Genomic DNA, 27379 nt, shown 5'->3' with positions numbered 1-27379 from the left:
TGACCCATAAACTTAATCATATATGAACCCCATACGGTTATGAACACTGCCTATAAGTGACGTTTTATAACATTCTATGGATTGTTACTTGGATATGACAGAGCCTTATCAACTGACCCTTGGATACAACATCATTCAACCAAGTGGAACTGTGTAATTGTAGGATGAACTGGATATAGAACAGAGAAGGACGCATTGAACACTCCATCTACATGATTTGCAACCTCTCTGTTTTATCTTGATTTTTTTAAAAGGTTTTTTTCAAGAATTATAGCCAAATTGCAATTGAATCTTATACTTTGTAAAGTATTTTATTATTTTTCATTTTCTATTTATTAGTGGTCCTTTTTGGTTCATTTCTGTTTAATAAAATACCGTTTTTAATACAGTTCTGGGTGGTAGAGTGCCTGTTACTAATATTATTATCGATTGTTTCTCTTCTCTGGAGTAGTCCATATACAAGAGCACCTAGATCCAATTGGTGAGAGGGGTGAGCCGCTATATATATATTTATATTTATGAAACAAGTAAGCCAAAAAATAATTATCCATGTCCTGCTTTGGGACCTTGGCTTAGCGAAAAAGGGTGTGGCTTTGTGGATAGGGAGTGGCTTAGCGGATAGGGAGTGGCTTAGCAGGGAGGTGGTGGCTTTGCAGAGAGGGAGTGGCTTATCTGGGAGGGAGTGGCTTGGCTTCTGAGCCCCTGTGATAGATCTGGGGGTCTACATAAATCTGCCCCAATCCTAGACAACATAACAGAAAAGTAAGTGCCCCCCTGATCCTCAGTGACTGGTGGCACCACCTCAGTACTTCTGGCACTGATCTCGTCCTTGACATTGACTCTTTACATTACCGGTTCCTTCCCATTGTCTCATGGTCCTTGATGGCAGCATGAAGCTCGGCAGTAGTGTCCAGAGGAACGCCCTTCAGATCCCATTCAAAGCCCTGCAGGGCAAAGAGCAGACGATGAAGAATGCTACCTACAGCTTCTCCAATATACAAATCAGAAGGGGGAGGTGTATCTAATCCTGTGTTATATCAGCTTACTAAACACATGTATCTAATCCTGCATGATACTATATTTTTGAGCAGGTGTAGCTAACCCTGTGTGGTACCACATTACTGAGCAGGGGTATCTAATCCTGTTTGATACTATATTTATGATCCAGTATATCTAACCCCGTGTGATACTGTATTACTGAGCTGGCGTATCTAATCCTGTGTGATACTGTGCTGCTGAGCCGGTGTATCTAATCTTGTGCGATACTTTGCTGCTGAATCACTGTGTCTATTCCTGTGTGATACTGTCTGCTGAGTCAGTGTGTATCTAATCCTGTGTGATACTGTATAGCCGAGTCAGTGTGTATCTAACCCCGCGTGTTGCTGAGTCAGTGTATCTAATCTTGGGTGGTACTGTGTTTCTGTGCCACTGTGTCTAATCCTGTGTGATACTGTGTTGCTCAGTCATTGTGTATCTAATCATGTGTGATACTGCCTTGCTGAGTCAGTGTATCTAATCCTGTGTGATACTGTCTTGCTGAGTCAGTGTATCTAATCCTGTGTGATACTCTCTTGCTGAGCCAGTGTATCTATTCCTATGTGATACTTTGCTCTTGAGTCAGTGTATCTAAACCTCTGCAAAATACTGTACTGCTGAGTGTCCTGTGTGACGTTAGTCAGTGTATCTCAGCATAGTATGCATGATACTGTCAGTGTATCGTGTGAGAATTTCCACTAAACTACTGTATCTAAGCCTATCTTGTGTGATACTGCCAAATGTATGTAACCCTATCATATGTGATACTTTCTGGTGTCTCTAAGACCATCATGTGTTATACTGTTCGGTGTATCTAAGCCTATCATGTGTGATACTGTTTGGTGTATCTAAGCCTATGTGATGCTGTCGGCTGGGCTGGTGTATCTACTCGTATTGTGACAAGGCAGCGACTCCACTTTGCTCGATGTTACGCCCCACTCACCTCATTCCAGATGGGGTTGGGGTTATTTTTGAGGACTTTGGTTTTCTTCTTGACCCCTGGAAAATAAGAATAAAGAAGACACAATGTTACATTGAGAAAAGCTTCTGCTACAAACGACGCTTCTCCTTTAAGAGCACTCAGTGTCTGTTGTGTGGCAGGAACTAATTCTCCTCCACTTGTCTTAGGGATTCTTACAAGAAATGCTCTCTGAGAAATGGTATGGAAGAGCTCTCCTCCAGAAAGGAGAAGACTGTCTCTCTAGAGACGGCAGTATAATGTCTTGGAATCTGAGAGAACTGATACACAGAGGATAATAGAGAGACGAGGAAGTCTTCACTATACAACTAGTGGCCTTAATGTATATAAAACCAGAAAACCTTTTTAGGATATCTACCGAAAAAGTGATATTCTACACCACTGGATCACCAGGGACGAATAAAAAAAAACACCTGGACAACCAGGGATGAAGAGAGAACCACTGGACAACAAGCGATGAATACCAAATCACCGGACCACCAGGTATGAATAGAGAACCACCGGACCGCCAAGTATGAAGAGAGAACCACTGGACAACCAGCGATGAATACCAAACCCCCGGTTTAACAGGGATGAAGAGAGAACCACCGGAACACCAGGTATAAAGAGAGAATCACTAGACAACCGGGGTGAAGAGAGAACCACCAGACCACCAGGTATGAAGAGAGAACCAGTGGACAAACAGGGGTGAAGAGAGAACCAGGGATGAAGAGAGAACCATTGGACAACCAAGGGTGAAGAGAGAACCACCGGACCACCAGGTATGAAGAGAGAACCACTGGACAACCAGGGATTAAGAGAGAATCACTGGACAACCAGGGATTAAGAGAGAACCACTGGACAACCAAGGATGAATACAACTAGATCATCAGGGAGGTATAGAGAGCCACAGGATCACCAGGGATATTTACAGAACCACTAGATCACCAGGGACAACTAGAAAACACCTGGACAACCAGGGATGAATACAGAACCACTGGATCTCCAGGGATGAATACAGAACCAGGGAGCAATAGCAAACCACCAGATCACCAGGGATGAAGAGAGAACCACTGGACAACAAGCGATGAATACCAAATCACCGGACCACCAGGTATGAATAGAGAACCACCGGACCGCCAAGTATGAAGAGAGAACCACTGGACAACCAGCGATGAATACCAAACCCCCGGTTTAACAGGGATGAAGAGAGAACCACCGGAACACCAGGTATAAAGAGAGAATCACTAGACAACCGGGGTGAAGAGAGAACCACCAGACCACCAGGTATGAAGAGAGAACCAGTGGACAAACAGGGGTGAAGAGAGAACCAGGGATGAAGAGAGAACCATTGGACAACCAAGGGTGAAGAGAGAACCACCGGACCACCAGGTATGGAGAGAGAACCACTGGACAACCAGGGATTAAGAGAGAATCACTGGACAACCAGGGATTAAGAGAGAACCACTGGACAACCAAGGATGAATACAACTAGATCATCAGGGAGGTATAGAGAGCCACAGGATCACCAGGGATATTTACAGAACCACTAGATCACCAGGGACAACTAGAAAACACCTGGACAACCAGGGATGAATACAGAACCACTGGATCTCCAGGGATGAATACAGAACCAGGGAGCAATAGCAAACCACCAGATCACCAGGGATGAAGAGAGAACCACTGGTTCACCAGAGAGTAATAGAGAACCTGTTGATCACCAGGGATGATTACAGTTCCAGGGAAGAATAGCGAACCACTGGATCACCAGGGTCGAAGAGAGAACCACTGGTTTACCTGGGATATATACAGAACCACTAGATCATCAGGGAGGAAAAGGAAGCCACATGATCACCAGGGATATTTACAAAATCACTAGACCACCAGGGGCGAATAGAAAACAACTGGACAACCAGGGAAGAATACAGAATAATTGATTCACCAGGTAAACAGAACCACTGGGTAACCAGAGAGTAATAGAGAACCAATAGATCATAACAGATGTATAGAAAACCACTGGAACACCAATAATGAATAAAGAACAGCTGGATAACCAGGGATGAATACCTAACCACTGGATCACCACGCATACAGAACCACTGGATAACCACGGACACAGAATAACTGGATCATCAGGGATCAATAAAGAACCAATAACACACCACGGAGGAATAAAGAACAACTGGACTAACGGGCAGGAATAGAAAACCACTGGATTACCAGTGATAAACTGAGAACTGCTGGATCACCAGGGATGAACACAGAATCATTGGATAACCAGGGATGGATATAGACCAATTGCACTTTTCCAGGGCCCCAGGACGTCACCACACCAGCACATGGGAGCTCCCGGCGTTCTAAGGGTTCAGCATGCACTGCCTGTAAATTTTATGTTAAACCAAAACTAACAAGTGGGGAATGGTATAAAAATGTAAATTTATTGATAAAAATACAAAAGATGGAGCTACTACAGAATTACAAGAATGCAGAGAAGCACAGGGTCACGGACGCCACAATACACCAAAGTGTCATTGAATAATGACACTTTTTACAGGTACCAGAGTAAAGTGCTGATGTGCATTTGAAGGTGACCATAATGGTCCAATATGCAGTTGCTACACAATATCTTCAAACAAATAATGCAATTTGCCCTGTTAATAGCAGGGGAAAGGCACAGCGTATCCACACATGGCGTTGAAGCCGGAAAGCAGCAAACCATGGAAGTGAGATTCTCTGGTGAAAATCACTATGTAAACAGTAGTTGACATAAATATGTAAAGAGACTCACTATGGATACGTGCAGAGTCACTGGCAGAAGTTAGGACAGGGAGATATCAATGTAGAACGTACCTGAAGACATGGTGGTGAGTGGGCGTGAGGACCCTGAGCGCACAACCTCGACGCGCGTTTCGCCCTACGGCTTCGTCAGGAGGTATAGAATGATATATGGACAGGGTATATATAGGGAGAAGTGGGTGGGTCAGGGAGATTACCTTCATTTGGTACACCTGTGGTCCACATGTCTGGGCGCGGGATGCTCCATTTTATGTTCCCTGCTCCTCCGACTGCTATTCTGGCATTGTACTGACTACCTTGTTTTGACTCTGCCCGTCTGACTCTCCCTGTGCTCCTGATTTTGGTTTGGCTTTGACTCTCTGGCGTTGATCTTGGCATTTCTCCTCAATGTGCTCAGCTTCTGGTGATTCTGTATTGTTGCTACCACCTGGTTTTGACCCGGGTAGTCTGACCTCTCTTGCCCCATTGTCTCTGTTCTTGTCTTTGTGGGTTTCCTTGCACTTATTCAGCGTAGGGACTGTCGACCAGTTGTGGGTCACTGCTTAGGGTGATCGTGCAAGTAGGCATGGAAAGTGGGATTAGGGCTGCACTTTCCATATTGCTGTGTGACATTGTGTTAGCAGACCGTGACATACTGTATTCACAGGCCTAGCGAGAGGGGGGGGGGCATCCAGGGCATGTGCACGGGTGCAAAGGCTGAGGGGGCGCACCTGCCGGGTGGTTCGTTGACATGGTAAAGCAGGGAGCCGTCCGCTCCCTACTTCACCCCTCTGCTGAGCTCCGGTGCTCTGGTGCTGCTGGCAAACACAGGATGTGTCGATCATGAGGGAAACAGGTATTTTTTATTTTTTTTATGAAGCTGGAGAGGGCACTAGGGGTCAAAGGGGGCGCAAAGGTGGCCATAACTACAGTGAATGGGCACAGTGGTGGGCATAACTACTGTGAATGGGCACAAAGATAGGCATAACTACTGTGAGGGGGCACAAACATGGGCATAGCTACAGTAGATGGGCACAAAGATGGGCATAACTACAGTGAAGGGGCCACAAGATGGGCATAACTGGGCAAAAAGATGGCCATAACTACTGTGAATAGGCACAAAGATGGGCATAACTACTGTGAGGTGGCACAAAAGAGGGCATAACTACTGTGAATAGGCACAAAGATAGGCATAACTACTGTGAGGGGGCACAAACATGGGCATAGCTACAGTGAATAGGCACAAAGATGGGCATAACTACAGTGAAGGGGCCACAAGGTGGGCATAACTTGGCACAAAGATGGGCATAACTACTGTGAATAGGCACAAAGATGGGCATAACTACTGTGAAAGACCACATGCTGGGCATAACTACTGTGAAGGGGCACAAAGGAGGGCATAACTACTGTGAAGGGGCCACAAGGTGAGCATAACTACTGTGAAGGAGCACATAAATAGCCATAACTACTGTAAAGGACCACATGGTGGGCATAACTACTGTGAAGGGGCACAAAGGTGGGCATAACTACTGTGGAGGACCACATTGTGGGCATAACTACTGTGAAAGGGTACATGAGTGGGCATAACTACTGTGAAGGGGCACAGAGGTGGGCATAACTACTGTGAAGGGGCCACAAGGTGAGCATAACTACTGTGAAGGAGCACAAAGATAGCCATAACTACTGTGAAGGGGCACAAAGGTGGGCATAACTACTGTGGAGGACCACATTGTGGGCATAACTACTGTGAAAGGGTACACGAGTGGGCATAACTACTGTGAAGGGGCACAGAGGTGGGCATAACTACTGTGAAGGACCACATTGTGGGCATAACTACTGTGAAGGGGCACAAAGATGGGCATAACTACTGTGAAGTACCACAAGGTGGGCATAACTGCTGTGAAGGGGCACAAAGGTGGGCATAACTACTGTGGAGGACCACATTGTTGGCATAACTACTGTGAAAGGGTACACGAGTGGGCATAACTACTGTGAAGGGGCACAGAGGTGGGCATAACTACTGTGAATGGGCACAAAGGTGGGCATAACTACTGTGAAGGATCACATTGTGAGCATAACTACTGTGAAGGGGCACAAAGATGGGCATAACTACTGTGAAGGACCACATTGTGAGCATAACTACTGTGAAGGGGCACAAAGAAGGGCATAACTACTGTGAAGGACCACATGGTGAGCATAACTACTGTGAAGGGGCACAAAGATGGGCATAACTACTGTGAAGTACCACAAGGTGGGCATAACTGCTGTGAAGGGGCCACAAGGTGAGCATAACTAGTGTGAAGGAGCACAAATATGGCCATAACTACTGTGAAGGACCACATGGTGGGCATAACTACTGTGAAGGGGCATAAAGGTGGGCATAACTACTGTGAAGGACCACATTGTGGGCATAACAACTGTGAAAGGGTACACAAGTGGGCATAACTACTGTGAAGGGGCACAGAGGTGGGCATAACTACTGTTAATGGGCACAAAGGTGGGCATAACTACTGTGAAGGACCACATTGTGGGCATAACTACTGTGAAGGGGCACGAAGATGGGCATAACTACTGTGAAGTACCACATGGTGGGCATAACTATTGTGAGGGGGCACAAAGGTGTGCATAACTACAGTGAATGGGCACAAAGATGGGCATAACTACAGTGAAGGGGCCACACGGTGGGCATAACTGGGCACAAAGATGAGCATAACTACTGTGAATAGGCACAAAGATGGGCATAACTACTGTGAGGGGGCACAAAGGTGTGCATAACTACAGTGAATGGGCACAAAGATGGGCATAACTACTGTGAATGGGCACAAAGGTGGGCATAACTACTGTGAGGGGGCACAAAGGAGAGCATAACTACTGTGAAGGAGCCACAAGGTGAGCAGAACTACTGTGAAGGAGCACAAAGATGGCCATAACTACTGTGAAGGACCACATGGTGGGCGTAACTGCTAAGGGGCACAAAGGTGGGCATAACTACTGTGGAGGTCCACATTGTGGGCATAACTACTGTGAAGGGGCACAAAGATGGGCATAACTACTGTGAAGTACCACAAGGTGGGCATAACTGTTGTGAAGGGGCACAAAGGTGGGCATAACTACTGTGAAAGGGTACACGAGTGGGCATAACTACTGTGAAGGGGCACAAAGGTGGGCATTACTACTGTGAATGGGCACAAAGATGGGCATAACTACTATGAAGGAGCCACAAGGTGAGCAGAACTACTGTGAAGGAGCACAAAGATGGCCATAACTACTGTGAAGGACCACATGGTGGGCGTAACTGCTAAGGGGCACAAAGGTGGGCATAACTACTGTGGAGGACCACATTGTGGGCATAACTACTGTGAAGGGGCACAAAGATGGGCATAACTACTGTGAAGTACCATAAGGTGGGCATAACTGCTGTGAAAGGGGCACAAAAGTGGGCATAACTACTGTGAAAGGGTACACGAGTGGGCATAACTACTGTGAAGGGGCACAAAGGTGGGCATTACTATTGTGAATGGGCACAAAGGTGGGCATAACTACTGTGAATGGGCACAAAGATGGGCATAACTACTGTGAATGGGCACAAAGGTGGGCATAACTACTGTGGAGGAGCACATTGTGGGCATAACTACTGTGAAGGGGCACAAAGATGAGCATAACTACTGTGAAGGGGCACAAGAGTGGTCATAACTACTGTGAAGGGCCACAAAGTGGACATAACTGCAGTGAAGGGGCAAAAAGGAAGACATAACTGCTGTGAAGGGGCCACAAAGTGGACATAACTACTGTGAGGGGACATAATGTGGGCATTTCTGCTGTGAAGTAGGCACAATGTTGGAATTAGTACTGTGAAGGGACACTATGTGGGCACAACTACTGTGAGAGGGTACAATGTAAATGTGGATAATACTACTGAGAGGGGGCACTAGGCATTAGTACTGTGTTGTAGCACTAAGGAGAAGAGCCCTATATTATCTTGTTATACACTGGGATGGCTCAGTCTTACAGGACCAGCACAGCGCCCCCTGCTGGGGATTTCACAGGGGCAGTTACCATCCCTTGCTTTTGCTCTATCACAACGGGGACCTTGTTCTGGATCCAGCGGACATCACCCTGGATGAGGTAGGACCAATTGGTTCTTTCATTTATCGCAAGGTGTATTGGTACCGCCATATACCCTATGATAGTTGAATGGGACTGGGTGGGTGTAGTTATGAATTGGACGCAGTTAGAGGAGATGATTACTTATAAAATATGCCTTGGCGTGCTACGTACTCGGCTGAACTTTTCATACTTCATGTAAATTTGCGTAGGAAGAGCGTGGGGGAAAGGGGTGGTTGGATTGGGTGCAATGCTGAATCCTTGCCCCCAGTGCTGGAAAGCCTAGCTACACCTCTGGGCCCACCACAACCATGGTCCCCTGTAACTTATCATGAACTCGGTTCAAGATTTAGTGGAACAGGTGCAGGGTTTACAAGAGACTGCACAGGCGCTAGCCCTGGGCGCTACTCACCCTCAGACTGTGGAACCTAAGATAACGTTCCCGACCACTTTTCAGGAGACAGAAAACTGTACAGTAAGCTCAGGTCACACTCGTCTGGTTCAGCTCAACGGAGAATGGGGATCATTATCTCTTTGTTACAGGGAGATCTCTAGGACTGGGCGTTTTCTCTCCCGGCTGACTCGCACATTTTGTCTTCTGCTGATAATTATTTTTCTGCATTGGGTTTGTTACATGATGAACGAGATAGAGCTGCTTACACGGAAAGTAAATTGGTCTGTTGAAAGCAGGGTAACCGGCCCGTGGAAGGATAGTGTGTGTGCTTCCGAATAGAATGATCCCTCGTTAAGATGTCAATTTTGTTTGGGCCTTTCTGAAACCTTAAAAAAATTATTAGCGACTTACTCCTCTCCTGACAGTTTAGATGAGACCAGGGGCAGATTGGACATAGACCTTACAGGAAAATTTCCGGGTGGGCCGAAGCCCAGGGGGACGCCTGGGCCCTCCTCACGGCCGGCCATTGAAAGTTTTTGGGGATGTATTTTGTGCTGCTGGCAGTATTTTGTGATGGACTGTGGTATTTGACTCTGTTGGGGTGGTATAATGTGCCTCAATATGTTATTGCTGGCCCTGCCTTCCATCAAATTGGGCCCGACTACAAGATCGGGGCCACTTTTAGTATTTTTTCCAGGGACTCTGTAGGTTCCCAGTCTGTCCCCGGATGAGACCATGACTCTAGTGGTGCATTTAGACTGACGGTTAGGGAACAGAAAAGAGAAGTCTCTTCTCAGGTTCCTGGGTGCTTTCTGGATCCAGATAAAACACCACTGGAGACGTAACTGACCCTGAAGAACCCATTTAGTTGGGTGCTACCTCTCTCTCCTTTGATTAATGAATTCTTAGAAGAAGGCAAGGTCTCTGATTATTTCTTGGTTGTGCTGATCATTGGGTAAAATCCTGTCCCAAGTGTTCATCTCAAGGAAGCAAGGTGGACTAGAGAGAGGTTGAAGAGAAATCCTCCAGGGATAAGGTATTTTGTGGTCCAACCAAGAAAATATTTTTGCCAGTCTGCATTATGTTTGGAAATAAAAACCGTTCTGGTGAAGCCTTTGTAGATTGTGGATGGTCAAGAAACGTGATCAGTGAAGAGTCTGACAATCCCTTAATCTTCCATTATATCCCCTGCTCTCACCTATTCGGGTGACGGCCATTGATTGTACTCTGGTTGTCGTCCTTTTCATACCCATAGTATTTGTGTGTATAAAGTAACTCATCTTATAGGATACTCACATATAGCTCAGCATAGAGACCACCATCGATCCTGATCAAGTATCCAACGCCTTTCGCTGTGAAACAACCCCATATCATCAGGCTTCCTCTACCGAACTTAACTTAAATTTCTCGATCCGTTAGCCCCCGTTTCCCTTGTTTCTTCCAGACCCTTTTGCACCCATCAGAGCCCAGTCTACTGACTTTCTCATCGTCTCATTGCTCTAAATCATCTGTTTCCAATCTTGTACTGTCCACTTTTCGAACTTTTTTGCACACTCGATTTGACACTTCTTATGATGATATTGAAGTTGAGGCTTCTTCACCTTTTTTCAGGCCACCATTCCAGACATGTGTAACGTGAGTCGCACGGTGTAACATGATTCGGACGTCTGTTGACTTGTTGACTCCGATATTTGGCCTGGACGTCCACCTCTTGGCTTTGGAATGGATGGACAGACTTTATTTCGTATTATTCCATCTTTTATGGTGCTCACATGATGCAGTGACCTTTCTCTTGGGAATCAACCTAATAGCACACTGAGCTATCAGGGGACATGAGAACAGATTGTAATTTGTAGTATACCACCAGGAGCAAAACAGTAACAATGCAGTTACATGAGAAGAATCTAATCATCTGCTAAATAGCTGCAAGTCCAATTTATGTATAAGATAGCCAAGATGATTGTCTATAAATTGATGGGAGTCTCACGTTCTAAGCTGTAGTGGATGGTGAGATATGGCGCCTGAAAGTCAAAAGTTCAAAACATTGTTACCCTTTTACGTGAGTGCATCTATCTATGGCATCTTGCACATAAACATATTTTTTTTTTGTTTCCGTTCCCTTTTTTTGCGTTCCGTATATGGAACCATTCATTTTAATGGATCCACAAAAAAAACTGAATGTACTCCGTATGCCTTCCGTTTCCGTTTTTCCGTTCAAAGATAGAACATGTCCTATTATCGTCCGCATAATGGACAAGGATAGTACTGTTCTATCAGGGGCCAGCTGTTCCGTTTCGTAAAAAACGGAATGCACGCGGACATCATCCGTATTTTTGCAGATCCGTTTTTTGCGGACTGCAAAATACTGAAAAAGCCATACGGTTGTGTGCAAGAGGCCTATGTCGGTGGGGATCCTTCATTCTGGAGTGTGTCATTTCTTAGTTATGAAACAACTACCAGTTAGGTCTCATGCACACGACCGTTAGGCTTTTTCTGTATTTTGCGGTCCGCAAAAACGGATCCGCAAAAATACGGATGACGTCCGTGTGCATTCCGTTTTTTACAGAACGGAACAGCTGGCCCCTGATAGAACAGTACTATACTTGTTCGTTATGCAGACGATAATATGACATGTCCTTTTTTCGAACAGAACGGAAATACGGAAACGGAAGGCATACGGAATACCTTCCTTTTTTTTTTTTTGCTGATCCATTGAAATGAATTGTTCCGTATACGGAATGCAAAAAACGGAAAGGAAACGGAATGAGCCCTTAATGTTTAGTTGGGAATGTCATGGTGACCGGAACGGAACCCCTTTTGCAGAACAGGTGTGGACCCATTCATTTTCAATGGGGCCGGAATGTGCTGTCCGCATATGCGGATCCGCACTTCTGTTACGCCAAAAAATAGAACATGTCCTATTCTTGTCCGCAAAAGCTTGAAGCTATAACAGCATTTGAGTCCCTGAAAGAAAGCTATAAAGCTCCTATTCTGACCCAATCAGACCAGAATAGACCACTTATTGTTGAGGTTGATGATTCTGGAATTGCTCCTCACGGTGTTTAGCCTCTGGTGATTCTGTATTGTTGCTACCTCCTTGTTATGACCCGGGTAGTCCGACCTCTCTTGCCCCCTTGTCTCCGTTCTGGTTTTTGTGTGTTTCCCTGCACTCATTCAGTGTAGGGACTGTCGACCAGTTGTGGGTCACTGCTTGGGGTAATTGTGCAAGTAGGCAGGAAAAGTGGGTCTGGGTGATATTAGGGCTGCACTTTCCATATCCCTGTGTGATGGTCCATTAGCAGACTGTGATACACTGGATCACCAGGGATAAATACAGAACTACTAGATTAAAGGGGTTGTCTGGGTACAGAGCTGAACCTGGAAATACCCTTATTTTCACCTAGGCAGCCCCCTGACAAGATCATCGGAGCATCTCATGCTCCGATGCGCTCCCTTGCCCTGTGGTAAATCGCGCAGGGCACAGGCTCTTGTGTTCATCATAAGACACTGCCGGGCGGAAGCTTCCGCCCAACAGTGTGTTCGGTGACGTCACCAGCTCTGATGGGCGGGCTTTAGTGCTGCCCTAACCGTTTTACTGGTTAGGGCAGCGCTAAATCCCGCCCATCAGTGCCGATAATGTCACCGGGCTTCCTGGCATCCCCATGGAGAGCCCCGTTTCATCACCGGAACTCCTGAAAAAGCCTTTGCCCTGCGTGATTTAGCGCAGGGCAAAGGAGAGCATCGGAGCATGAACTGCGATGCTGAAGTCAGGGGGGCTGCCTGGGTGAAAATGGAGTAATGTCCGGGTTTAACTCTGAACCTGGACAACCCCTTTAACAGGGATAAATACAGAACCACTGTATTTATCAAACCTACTAGATCAACAGGGATGAACACAGGACCACTGGATCACCAGGAGACAATAGAGAAACAATGGATCACCAGAAAAGAAGAGTCTCCAAAGATGTAAAAAGGAACCACTGGAACATCATGAACTCTATAACAAGAAATGAATACAGAACCACTGGGTCACCAGGGATGATACAAAACCAGTGAATCACCAGGGATGAAAAGAGAACCACTGGATCACCACAGATGAATATGGAACCACTGGATCGTCAGGGATAAATACAGAACCACTGGATCACCATGGAGAAATAGAGAACCACTGGAACAACAGGGACAAATACAGAACCAGTGAATTGCCAGAGATGAATACAGAACCACTGGATCATCAGGGAGGAATCATCACTGGATCACCAGGGATTATTAAAGAACCATTGGTTCAATAGAGAAAAATTGGATCATCAGGAACACCTCTGACATTGGCTAGTGCCATGTACTTGCCTCCAAGCCATAATTTGTCATCCAGCCGTTGCTGTTTCAGGATACTTGATGACAAACTGTTATGAGGGATCTATATAAAACCCACTACGGGGGATCTGTGTATGACACTGTTATGGGGGATCTGTGGATGACACTGTTATGGGGATCTGTGAATGGTACTGTTATGGGGGATCTGTGGATGACAATGTTATGGAGGATCTGTGGATGACACTGGTTTGGAGGGGATCTGTGGATTACACTGTTATGGAGGATCTGTGGGTGGCACTGTTATGGGGGATCTGTGGATGACACTGTTATGGGGGATCTGTGGATGACACTGTTATGGAGGATCTGTGGATGACACTGTTATGGGGATCTGTGGATGACACTGTTATGGAGGATCTGTGGATGACACTGTTATGGAGGATCTGTGGATGGTACTGTTATGGGGGATCTGTGGATGACACTTATGGGGGATCTGTGGATGACACTGTTATGGGGGATCTGTGGATGACACTGTTATGGGGGATCTGTGGATGACACTGTTATGGGGGATCTGTGGATGACACTGTTATGAGGGATTTTTGGATGACACTGTTATGGGGGATCTGTGGATGACACTGTTATGGAGGATCTGTGGATGTCACTGCTATGAAGGGGATCTGTGACTGACACTGTTATGGGGGATCTGTGTATGATACTGTTATGGGGGGTCTGTGGATGGCACTGTTATGGGGGATCTGTGGATGACACTGTTATGGGGGATCTGTGGATGACACTGTTATGGAGGATCTGTGGATGACACTGTTATGGGGATCTGTGGATGACACTGTTATGGGGATCTGTGGATGACACTGTTATGGGGATCTGTGGATGACACTGTTATGGGGGATCTGTGGATGACACTTATAGAGGATCTGTGGATGACACTGTTATGGGGGATCTGTGGGTGGCACTGTTATGGGGGATCTGTGGATGACACTGTTATTGGGATCTGTGAATGGTACTGGTATGGGGATCTGTGGATGACACTGTTATGGAGGATCTGTGGATGACACTGTTATGGAGGGGATGTGTGGATGACACTTTTATGGGGGATCTGTGGATGGAACTGTTATGGAGGATCTGTGGATGGTACTGTTATGGGGGATTTGTGGATGACACTGTTATGGAGGGGATCTGTGGATGACACTGTTATGGGGAATCTGTGGATGACACTGTTATGGGGAATCTGTGGATGACACTGTTATTGAGGATCTGTGGGTGACACTGTTATGGGGGATCTGTGGATGACACTGTTATGGAGGATCTGTGGATGACACTGTTATGGGGATCTGTGGATGACACTGTTATGGGGATCTGTGGATGACACTGTTATGGGGATCTGTGGATGACACTGTTATGGGGGATCTGTGGATGACACTTATAGAGGATCTGTGGATGACACTGTTATGGAGGATCTGTGGGTGGCACTGTTATGGGGGATCTGTGGATGACACTGTTATTGGGATCTGTGAATGGTACTGGTATGGGGATCTGTGGATGACACTGTTATGGAGGATCTGTGGATGACACTGTTATGGAGGGGATGTGTGGATGAAACTTTTATGGGGGATCTGTGGATGGAACTGTTATGGAGGATCTGTGGATGGTACTGTTATGGGGGATTTGTGGATGACACTGTTATGGAGGGGATCTGTGGATGACACTGTTATGGGGAATCTGTGGATGACACTGTTATTGAGGATCTGTGGGTGACACTGTTATGGGGGATCTGTGGCTGACACAGTTATGGGGGATCTGTGGATGGCGCACTGCTATGGGGGATCTGTGGAGGACACTGTTATGGGGGATCTGTGGAGGACACTGTTATGGGGGATCTGTGGATGACACTGTTATGGGGGACTTAGGGATTACTCTTGGGGAACACTGGGTCCAGTGATGTAGTTGTGTGACAGGGCAGGGGTAGGTCCCTGTAAAGAGGGTAGGTCTAAATTATTGAATCTGCTGGACACACACCTAAATTATTAACCTCTTCTTTCCCATCCCCAGAGAGAATGACCAGTGTCAGCAGACCTTTCTTGTGGAAACATATATTGCCATTGTTTCTAAACAGATTGAGACCTTGAGGGAGCTGAAGGAGGGGAGGGTGGCATCGAACCTGACAAGGGGGGAAAAAGAGGCACTTAAACAACTGACTGAGGACAAGTCTTTAACGATTAAATCTGCTGATAAGGGAGGGGCGGTGGTGGTGATGGACACACTTAGCTATGAACGGGAAGTACATAGACAGCTGGGTGACCGGGAGGTATATGTTGAACTGCAGAATGATCCCAAGTGGGACATCAAACGTATCTTGGAAACAATTATCGGTGAAGCCCTGGTTGGGGGTATCATCGATATGGATGTTAGGGAATTCCTTCTGATTAAACACCCGGTCACTCCCCTGTTCTATGTACTTCCCAAAATACATAAAAGCTTGGTTGATCCCCCAGGCCGGCCTATTGTGTCGGGCAGGGATTCAATCTTCAGCAACATAGCGATATTTCTTGATAGGGTATTGCGTGTTCATGCCACCAGCGCCCCTTCATACATCAGGGACACCAGCCATTTTTTGTTGAAGCTCAGAGAACTGAGCATGCCTGTTGATCCCATCCTTGTCAGTTTCGATGTTGTCTCTCTTTACACCTCCATAGAACACACCTATGGATTGAATGTCGTCGATGTGGCCCTGGCCCGCACCGGGCTCTCCCTTGGCGGCCGTGGGTTTGTCCTCCATCTCCTGGAGGTGGTCCTGAGGCGAAATTACTTTCGCTTTGGGAACACCTATTATCAACAACTGCGTGGAGTGGCCATGGGTTCGAACGTGGCGCCCACGTATGCCAACATGTTCATGGCAGAGGTGGAGGACAGACTCATTTATCAGGCTGACTTGTTCAGGAGAGCCCGGTGCTGGTGGCGCTACATCGACGACATTTTTGTGGTGTGGGGGGGCTCCCAGGATGAATTACAACTGTTTTGTGAGTTTCTCAACAATATGGTGCCTGGGCTAGGGTTCACCATGACAATGTCGACAATTTCCCTGCAATTCCTAGACGTGATGGTACACATTAAGGAGGGAGGTATCGAAACAGATATTTTCCATAAACCAACGGATAGGAACAACCTGTTAGACTTCAGGAGCAACCACCCCCGACGGATGGTAGAGTCGTTGCCCTGGAGTCAGATGTTGAGGGTGAGACGGGTGGTATCTGGGGAGGAGTGCTTTGGGAGGAGGGTGGAGGAGATGGGGAAGAAATTCCTAGATAGGGGATACCCACGACGACTAGTGGATAAGATCTCACTGAAGGTGGGGGAGGTTGACCGAGAGTCCACGCTCCAAGGGAAGGTGAAGGAGAGGAAGGCCAAACGGATCCCGTTTGTCTCTACATACGGATCTAAGAGTGGTGATATAGCGCGGATCATTCGTAAAGAGTGGCATATCCTGCACAAGGGATTACCCAGGGTGGAGGAGTTTGAGGATTTCCCCATGATGGCATACAAGAGGGGGACCAACCTGCGTGACAAATTGGTGAGGACGGAAGTGGGTGAGCCGCGTGGGGATGGGCAGAGGTATCTGAGACCAAGGAAGTTGGGTTGTTTTCCCTGCCTTGGGTGTTGCAATTGTGGTAACATGCTCAAGGGAGATACCTTTGCCCATCCCTACAGCGGCAAGCCGTACAAGATAAAAAACTTCTATACATGCAGGTCACGGGACGTGATTTATATGATCACGTGCCCGTGTGGCCTCATTTACATAGGGGAAACCACTATGGAAGCCAGGGAACGCATCAACTCACATAAGAGCAATATCCGCAGGGCCCTGATAGATAAACCAGTGGCAAAACACTTCGTGGAGCGTGGACACTCGGTCAACCAACTACGCTTCAGAATTATTGATTCTGTCGGCCCTCTGAGACGAGGGGGTGACAAGGATCGCATTCTGCGCAAGAAGGAACTTAAGTGGATCTTTGAAATGAAAGCCCTGCAACCGTTCGGAATGAATATAGAATTCTCAGTTACAAATGTGTAAAGTGACTATGGTAACTTGTTCCCTGTGTAGTGTTTATTTAATTGTATTCTGTATTATACACACACGATTGCACTTATCCCCTGATCCGCACGGAGCAGAACACGGTGTGTTACAAGGGATTTATTCCTCATCCCTGACATGCGGGCGGTCGTCCGACGCCGCGCGACACAGCAAGGGGCGGGTTCAGACCTCGGTTGTGTCTCTGACAGACGTGTGGGGAGACGGGCATGGGGAGGGTGGAGCCGCGACGTCACCAAGGCCGGCTTGTTGGCTGGAGGCGTGGCGTTGCTACCGGCCCATGTGCGGATGTCCCCCTGTGTGTGAGAGGACGCAGACGCTAGGTGAGATACCCGATTTGCACAACCTGCTCTGGGGCTTGGCTGCTGGTGCTGTGGGCGCGATGCGCTGGAGCGATCGCTTGCAGGCGGCGGGGAGGAGGTGACTCCCAGGCGTCCTTGGCAACGGCGCCCATGCCGGGAGACTGGTGATGACGTGCGACGAAGGGGCGGAGCTTCCTGCGGTCAGCTGACTCGGAGTAAAGCGGCCAGTGACGTTGCTCCCTCTCTCCCGACATGCGCGCCAGAGCCCTGGATACGCCGTGACACACGTGCAAGGTGAAGGTATGTGGGACAGGGGACTTAACTTATAGGAATGAGACACTTTGAATGAGCACCTGTGGGCGCACTTTGAATGACATCAGCATTTCTTTTCTCTGTCATTGGTCACCCCATTGATAGGGGGTGTGTTTTAGTATATTTAAGCAGGTACCTTTAAAGTACACAGTGTGTTTGATAAAGGCTGTGAAGCGGCCGAAACGTCACTACTTTTTTGCACGTCAAGTTCACTTGGCTGGACCCAATAAAGGTTTTTTTTTACCGGATATGCTGCCTCCATTGCTTTTTTTCAGTGTCAGCAGACCAGCAGTGCAGTCATATCCCACACGCTGCCCCCCCCCCCCCCACCACCACCACCACCACTTTCTCACTGCATTGTGTGTGACTTATCGGGTGAAACCTTTATTGTAAAGATTTCCTGAGTGCCAGGCCCAGCTGGGAGGAAGAGGAAGGAGCTGAGCCGTCTCAGGGACACACATTAGCATTGAAGTCCACTAAAACATCTATATATGGACATGAGAGCATAGCAGAGCCGAGCCAGCGTGAAACTGACTGGGGAGAGCATAGCTGGAGCCTGACCTAATGGCAGTAATGCACTATGTATATACAGTCATGTGAAAAAATTAGGACACCCTTTGAAAGCATGTGGTTTTTTGTAACATTTTTAATAAAAGGTTATTTCATCTCCGTTTCAACAATACAGAGAGATTAAAGTAATCCGACTAAACAAAGAAAACTGAAGAAAAGTCTTTTCAAGATCTTCTGTAAATGTCATTCTACAAAAATGCCTATTCTAACTGAGGAAAAAGATAGGACACCCTTGCCCCTAATAGCGAGTGTTACCTCCTTTGGCTGAAATAACTGCAGTGAGACGGTTCTTGTAGCCATCTACCAGTCTTCGACATCGGTCTGAGGAAATTTTACCCCACTCCTCAATGCAGAACTTTTTCAGCTGTGAGATGTTTGAGGGGTTTCTTGCACGTACAGCCCTTTTCAAGTCACCCCACAGCATCTCAATGGGATTCAAATCTGGACTTTGACTTGGCCATTCCAGGACTCTCCATTTCTTCTTTTTCAGCCAATCTTTGGTTGATTTACTAGTATGTTTTGGGTCATTGTCATGTTGCATGGTCCAGTTCCGCTTCAGCTTTAATTTTCTAACTGATGGTCTCACATGTTCTTCAAGCACCTTCTGATACACAGTAGAATTCATCGTGGATTCTATGATGGTGAGCTGACCAGGTCCTGCTGCAGCAAAGCAGCCCCAAACCATGACACTTCCACCTCCATGCTTCACAGTTGGTATGAGGTTCTTTTCTTGGAATGCTGTGTTTGGTTTACGCCAAACATGTCCTCTGCTGTTGTGTCCAAATAATTCAATTTTGGACTCATCTGTCCAAAGAACATTATTCCAGAAGTCCTGGTCTTTGTCAACTTTATCTCTGGCAAATGTCAGTCTGGCCTCGATGTTTCTCTTGGAAAGCAAAGGTTTCCTCCTTGCACACCTCCCATGCAAGTTAAACTTGTACAGTCTCTTTCTGATTGTAGAGGCATGTACTTCTACATCAACAGTAGCCAGAGCCTGCTGTAGTTCTCGAGATGACACTTTAGGGTTTTTGGAGACCTCTTTTAGCATCTTGCGATCTGCTCTTGGGGTGAACTTGCTGGGGCGACCAGTCCTGGGCATGTTGGCAGTTGTTTTGAAAGCCCTCCACTTGTAGACTATCTTCCGGACAGTGGAATGGCTAAATTCAAAATCTTTTGAGATCTTTTTAAATCCCTTCCCAGACTCATAGGCTGCTACAATCTTTTTTCTGAAGTCCTCTGACAGCTCTTTTGCGCTCACCATGGTGCTCACTCTCACTTCAACAGTCAGGAGCACACCAAACTAAATGTCTGAGGTTTAAATAGGGCAAGCCTCATTCAACATGCAGAGTAACGATCTACTAATTATGTGCACCTGGTGTGATATACCTGTGTGAGATCTGAGCCAATTTAAGAGGGAATACATGTGAGGGTGTCCTATCTTTTTCCTCAGTTAGAATAGGCATTTTTGTAGAATGACATTTACAGAAGATCTTGAAAAGACTTTTCTTCAGTTTTCTTTGTTTAGTTGGATTACTTTAATCTCTCTGTATTGTTGAAACGGAGATGAAATAACCTTTTATTAAAAATGTTACAAAAAACCACATGCTTTCAAAGGGTGTCCTAATTTTTTCACATGACTGTAATGACTATACCGCTACAATGTAGCAGAACTGAGCGCGTTGGGTGCAGTGGAGCTGAGATTTGGCAGAGCGGAGTGGGGTTGCCTGAGCCCTTGTGGGTCAAGTAGTGGGTTCAGATGCTTCTACAATGTATGGCAACGTGGGACTCTCTAAACGCTGTTATCAGCAGCTGAGGCAAGATGGCCGCCCCCATGTACAGAAAAAAATTAATAAATTAAAATCAGAAAACAAACAAAAATATTTTAAATAAAATGGTTTTAACTGGTTTAAAAAATATAATAAAATGTAGGTGAAACATTCCCTTTAAGGAGTGAGTCTGACAGCTGGTGGCTGAAGGACAACTCTTGAATCTCTAGGGTCAGCAAAGAGGCCCCGGGTCAATCTCATGGAGAAAATGCTGAAGGATGACAAACACAGCCTGATGATGTCATCATAACATAAATACTTAATGAGGATGATGTCATCATAAAACATAAACACATCTCAGAACCGCACATCACACAACAGAACGTCCAGCTTCCTGGGATCACATTACTGATTCCATTAACCAGCTGCGGACCTATGGGCAAAGTAAGGAGTAACCTCCATGGAATGACCTGATGAGAAGATGCACAGGAAGTCCTCTGATTAGCCCATCGAGGAAAAGAACAGACAAGGATTTGCTCCATCCAACCTAAGAAGAAACATTGGGGTTCCTCCATCTAAGACTAAAATACAGATGCTGGAGATCAGGGTCAACTGAGTGGAGAAAGGGTTCATGGTATTATGGGACAGTGAGGTTCATTCTTCATCAGATCTTCCATTCTTTAATCCTAAAGCAAATAAAATACCGGTGGGTCGAAAAGTTGCCAGGTTTTGGATGGAGGTGTGTTCAAATACATTTTCCTAGAAGTCTTGAGATGAACATTTCCAAGGGGAAATTGGTGACATCTGTATACAACTGTAGCTGATCTCCTATGACCAGAAGATGCCTGGTCTGTACCCAGGTCTTTAGACCTGAACTGGGGCCCTCAGGTGATATGTTCATGGCTACCATTATTTCCTCACATGTGCATGGACTTCTTCCAGGTACTTCCGTTTCCTTAATCCCATATAACAAACTGTGGACAAGCCTTACAAATGGAGCAGGTCCCCCTTCTACTGGTCGACTGTAGGAGGTTCATCTGCTGGTTCTGCCAAGATCTGCTGGTATCAGGGTGCCAGAGGGGCCCAAAGGTCTCTTTACCAAGAAAATGACATTATAAATGGCACATGGTACTTGGGGGCCAGGTACAGATTTTCCAATAGGGTCCAATATCTTAAAGCTACGCATCTCACCAAGGAACGTCTTAGAGTCATCATGGGGGATGGGCTTTCTCTAGCTTGTCACCATCAATGACCCAAGAAGCAAGGTCCAGATGACTATCTATCTATCTCATATCTATCTATCTATCTATCTATCTATCTATCTATCTCATATCTATCTATGTATCTATCTCCTATCTATCTCTCTATCTATCTATCTATCTATCTATGTATCTATCTATCTATCTATCTATCTATCTCATATCTATCTATCTATGTATCTATCTATCTATCTCCTATCTATCTATTATCTATCTATCTCCTATCTATCTATCTATCTATCTATCTATCTCCTATCTATCTATAAATCTATCTATCTCATATCTATCTCATATCTATCTATTATCTATCTATCTATCTATCTATCTATCTATCTATTATCTATCTATCTATCTATCTTATATCTATCTCATATCTATCTATCTATCTCATAAGCAATTCCAAGCTTGTCAGCAGCACAGTAGATCAAGTAGAGGTTGGGTGTCAGCGGCTGTTGGAGCGATCTAATCTCCAAAAAACACAAGAAAGGTAATCCACGGCACTTCCGTAAGTAAAAAAGAGATGTGACTATTCACCAAAGCAACGTTTCGGCCACACACTGGAACCTTTCTCCAGCAGTGACACAAAACAGTGAATTCATAAATAGTGAGATCAGATCCATCATTGATACATTTCTGTGAGTCATCAAATCATTCAGAATAGTAGAATTCAAAACTACATGTGATAAAATCCACAAATTCATATAAAACACATCATTCTTCATCAGGTGAAATTAAAAACATGATTAAAAAGTGATTGTATGGCAAGATGACCTGAATAGAACCTCGGTTCCCATCAGGATCTCGGCGTGGACTAAGTAGTACTGCACCTGCGCGATCTGTGCGTACTGCTTCCGTCTCCAATGGAGCGCACACGTGACCTCACGTCCAGATTCTCGCAATGAGCACGCGCACCTATACATATCTCTTATCTATCTATTATATATCTATCTCATATCTATCTCTCTATCTATCTCTCTATCTATCTCATATCTGTCTATCTATTTATCTATCTATCTCCTATCTATTTATCTATCTATCTATCTATCTCCTATCTATCTATCTATCTATTATCTATCTATCTATCTCCTATCTATCTATCTATCTATCTATCTCCTATCTATCTATCTATCTATTATCTATCTATCTATCTCCTATCTATCTCCTATCTATCTCCTATCTATCTCCTATCTATCTATCTATCTATCTATCTCCTATCTATCTATCTCATATCTATCTATCACATATCTATCTATTCTCTATCTCTCTATCTCATATCTATCTATCTATCTATCTATCTATCTCCTATCTATCTATCTATCTATCTCCTATCTATCTATCTATCTATCTATCTCATATCTATCTATCTATCTCATATCTATCTATCTATCTATCTATCTATCTATCTATCTATCTCATATCTATCTATCTATCTCATATCTATCTATCTATCTCATATATATCTATCTATATATCTATCTATCTATCTATCTCCTATCTATCTATCTATCTATTATCTATCTATCTATCTATCTATCTCCTATCTATCTATCTATCTATCTATTATCTATCTATCTATCTATCTATCTCCTATCTATCTATCTATCTATCTATCTATCTCATATCTATCTATCTATCTATCTATCTCCTATCTCATATCTATGAAATCAGCTTTATTCGCAGGACTAAATACATTTTAGCATTGCCAAAGCAAGTGGGAAATAATTGGGTAGGGTTGGGGGATAGGGACATGTCCAGGGTGGGGGTATAGGAGTCCATGGTTTATCAGGCTCCTCTCAGTCCATGGCAGGCAGTAATATATTGTGCTGCTGTGGCCGCTGTGTTCTCCTCTTCCCCCAGCAGTATGGAGAGTCTCTCTTCCTCCTCCATGGAGGTGAAGTCTGGGCAGAGATCAGACAGTCTCCTGAAGTGAGTCTCCCTCACTGCTGAGTATTTGGGGCACCGCAGCAGGAAATGAGCCTCATCCTCCGTGGCCTCCTGGTCGCACTATCTATCTCATATCTATCTATCTATCTCATATCTATCTATCTATCTGTCTATCTATTTATCTATCTATCTAATATCTATCTCCTATCTATCTATCTATTATCTATCGATCTATCTCTCCCATATCTATCTATCTATCTATCTATCTCATATCTATCTATCTATTATCTATCTATCCCATATCTATCTATCTACCTATCTATCTCTCACATATCTCTCTCTCTCTCTCTATCTCTATCTCTCCCATATCTAGGCTCTGCAGACACCACTACATATGATGTGATCACCTCCGACTCACGGACTCATTCATTTCTGTGGACACGTTACAGTCCTTGTCTCCTCCGTTCTGCGGATATAAGGGTCCATTCACACATCTGCATTTTGTGGAACAGAATTGCGGACCCATTCATTTCTATGGGGCCACACTATGTGCTGTCTGGATCCTTACTTCCGGATCCGCACTTTTGGGTCCGCAATTCCGTTCCCGAAAAAAGATGGAACATGTCCTATTAGATTAGGCATTGCCGGTGTCCGTGGATCCACAAAACACATCCGGATGAGATGGATGACACTGACTCGGGGGGGTCGGAGGCTGGACACGTGCAGCAGAGAGCAGTTTGTCAGACAAATGAGAATCCATCTGCTAGATCCACATGTAGCAGAGCTAAATAAGCTCAGACTGTATCATCTGTTATTTCCTATAGGACAGGAGGGAATTCTGCTGCATTATCTGTACTTATCCCTAAGCACAGCTGAAGAACAGTAGTTCAGAGACAACCACAGCTCTGCTACATGCTTCTACAGTTACATAGCTGGGGCAGGGTTTACTTTCCCAATTAGTGCAGAGAACTGACCACAGCGCAGATGGGAAGAATTAACTCTGCGAACCCTGCAATAACTGATCCTTCCGGGGTGACAGTGTGGTCTCTGCTACATTTACACCGAAAAGTGCAACACAAACACAACGCACCTATACCAGACTAACAATCAATATAACAGCCGCAACTCTGTATCCGACAAGGAATCGTCCATCACAATAAATTAATCCAGAGGAACAACGTGACAGATAACTAACACACATCAACTACACCGAATAATCCTCCGTATAGAGACAGTAATGTAACTGATAACTAACACACATCAACTACACCGAATAATCCTCCGTATAGAGACAGTAATGTAACCGGTGACTAACACATATCAACTATACCGAATAATCCTCCGTATAGGGACAGTAATGTAACCGATAACTAACACATATTAACTATACCGAATAATCCTCCGTATAGAGACAGTAATGTAACCGATAACTAACACATATCAACTATACCGAATAATCCTCCGTATAGAGACAGTAATGTAACCGATAACTAACACATATTAACTATACCGAATAATCCTCCGTATAGGGACAGTAATGTAACCGATAACTAACACATATCAACTATACCGAATAATCCTCCGTATAGGGACAGTAATGTAACCGATAACTAACACATATCAACTATACCGAATAATCCTCCGTATAGAGACAGTAATGTAACCGATAACTAACACACATCAACTATACCGAATAATCCTCCGTATAGAGACAGTAATGTAACTGATAACTAACACACATCAACTATACCGAATAATCCTCCGTATAGAGACAGTAATGTAACCGATAACTAACACATATTAACTATACCGAATAATCCTCCGTATAGGGACAGTAATGTAACCGATAACTAACACATATCAACTACACCGAATAATCCTCCGTATAGAGACAGTAATGTAACCGATAACTAACACATATCAACTATACCGAATAATCCTCCGTATAGAGACAGTAATGTAACCGATAACTAACACATATCAACTATACCGAATAATCCTCCGTATAGGGACAGTAATGTAACCGATAACTAACACATATTAACTATACCGAATAATCCTCCGTATAGAGACAGTAATGTAACCGATAACTAACACATATCAACTATACCGAATAATCCTCCGTATAGAGACAGTAATGTAACCGATAACTAACACATATCAACTATACCGAATAATCCTCCGTATAGGGACAGTAATGTAACCGATAACTAACACATATCAACTATACCGAATAATCCTCCGTATAGAGACAGTAATGTAACCGATAACTAACACACATCAACTATACCGAATAATCCTCCGTATAGAGACAGTAATGTAACTGATAACTAACACACATCAACTATACCGAATAATCCTCCGTATAGAGACAGTAATGTAACCGATAACTAACACATATTAACTATACCGAATAATCCTCCGTATAGGGACAGTAATGTAACCGATAACTAACACATATCAACTACACCGAATAATCCTCCGTATAGAGACAGTAATGTAACCGATAACTAACACATATCAACTATACCGAATAATCCTCCGTATAGAGACAGTAATGTAACCGATAACTAACACATATCAACTATACCGAATAATCCTCCGTATAGGGACAGTAATGTAACCGATAACTAACACATATCAACTATACCGAATAATCCTCCGTATAGAGACAGTAATGTAACCGATGACTAACACATATCAACTATACCGATTAATCCTCCGTATAGAGACAGTAATGTAGCCGATGACTAACACACCGCAGCTATACCGAATAATCCTCCGTATAGAGACAGTAATGTAGCCGATGACTAACACACCGCAGCTATACCGAATAATCCTCCGTATAGAGACAGTAATGTAACCGATAACTAACACATATCAACTATACCGAATAATCCTCCGTATAGAGACAGTAATGTAGCCGATCACTAACACACCGCAGCTATACCCAGTAACTATCAGCACATAGCTGTCAGAGCTCTGCTACATTGCAGTAATGAGCCATGTCCCTGTGTGGGGTCCTCACCTCTGAAGGTCAGGCTGGTCACAGGGTCGCAGTCCCCCTTGCCCCGGTAGGACAGGTTGGTGGCCCTCTGGAGCTCACAGCGCAGCATCTCTCAGTGACTACTGCCTCCTCCAGCGCAGCATGGAGACTTCTGACAGCCAAGGGGCGTGGTCAGTGTGTCAGGCCCCGCCCCCGGAATGCTGCTCGTGCCATTGCTTGCTGTCTTGGAAGTCCCCGGGATACGGGAGAGTAACCCTTACTGTGCCAGGAACATGATGGGGAAGGTGGGGGGAGAAAGTCACAGAGAGTGACCAGGAGGGGCTTGTAGAAGGACGGTCCAGGATACCAAGAGGTTCTGCAGCAGCTCAGGCAGTGATCAGCAGTATATTATCCATATGTCTGACCAGCTTCTTCCTCCTCCACTAGAAGAGGTTCTGCAGCAGCTCAGGCAGTGATCGGCAGTATATTATCCATATGTCTGACCAGCTTCTTCCTCCTCCTCTAGAAGAGGTTCTGCAGCAGCTCAGGCTCACCACTCACGGGAAAAAAAGATGAGATGAAATTGAGTTGGGCTCCCCGGCTACAGAGAGGAACAAT

General features: G+C 45.1%; 1 protein-coding gene across 1 annotated transcript in view; it reads right to left on the bottom strand.

The window, feature by feature from the left end:
• Positions 1-26922, bottom strand: part of DYSF (dysferlin) — a 259265-nt gene extending 232343 nt beyond the window's left edge. The window contains 3 exon segments of the mRNA XM_044294645.1: positions 853-944; positions 1979-2034; positions 26804-26922. Of these exon segments, the coding sequence (XP_044150580.1) occupies positions 853-944; positions 1979-2034; positions 26804-26891 (236 nt within the window). The 5' untranslated portion in view covers positions 26892-26922.
• Positions 26923-27379: the final 457 nt, after the last annotated feature.

Source organism: Bufo gargarizans, chromosome 1 (genome assembly GCF_014858855.1).
Source record: "Bufo gargarizans isolate SCDJY-AF-19 chromosome 1, ASM1485885v1, whole genome shotgun sequence".
NCBI lineage: Eukaryota > Metazoa > Chordata > Amphibia > Anura > Bufonidae > Bufo > Bufo gargarizans.
The sequence above is the reverse complement of the archived record's forward strand: the minus strand, read 5'-3'. Positions and strand labels throughout refer to the sequence as shown.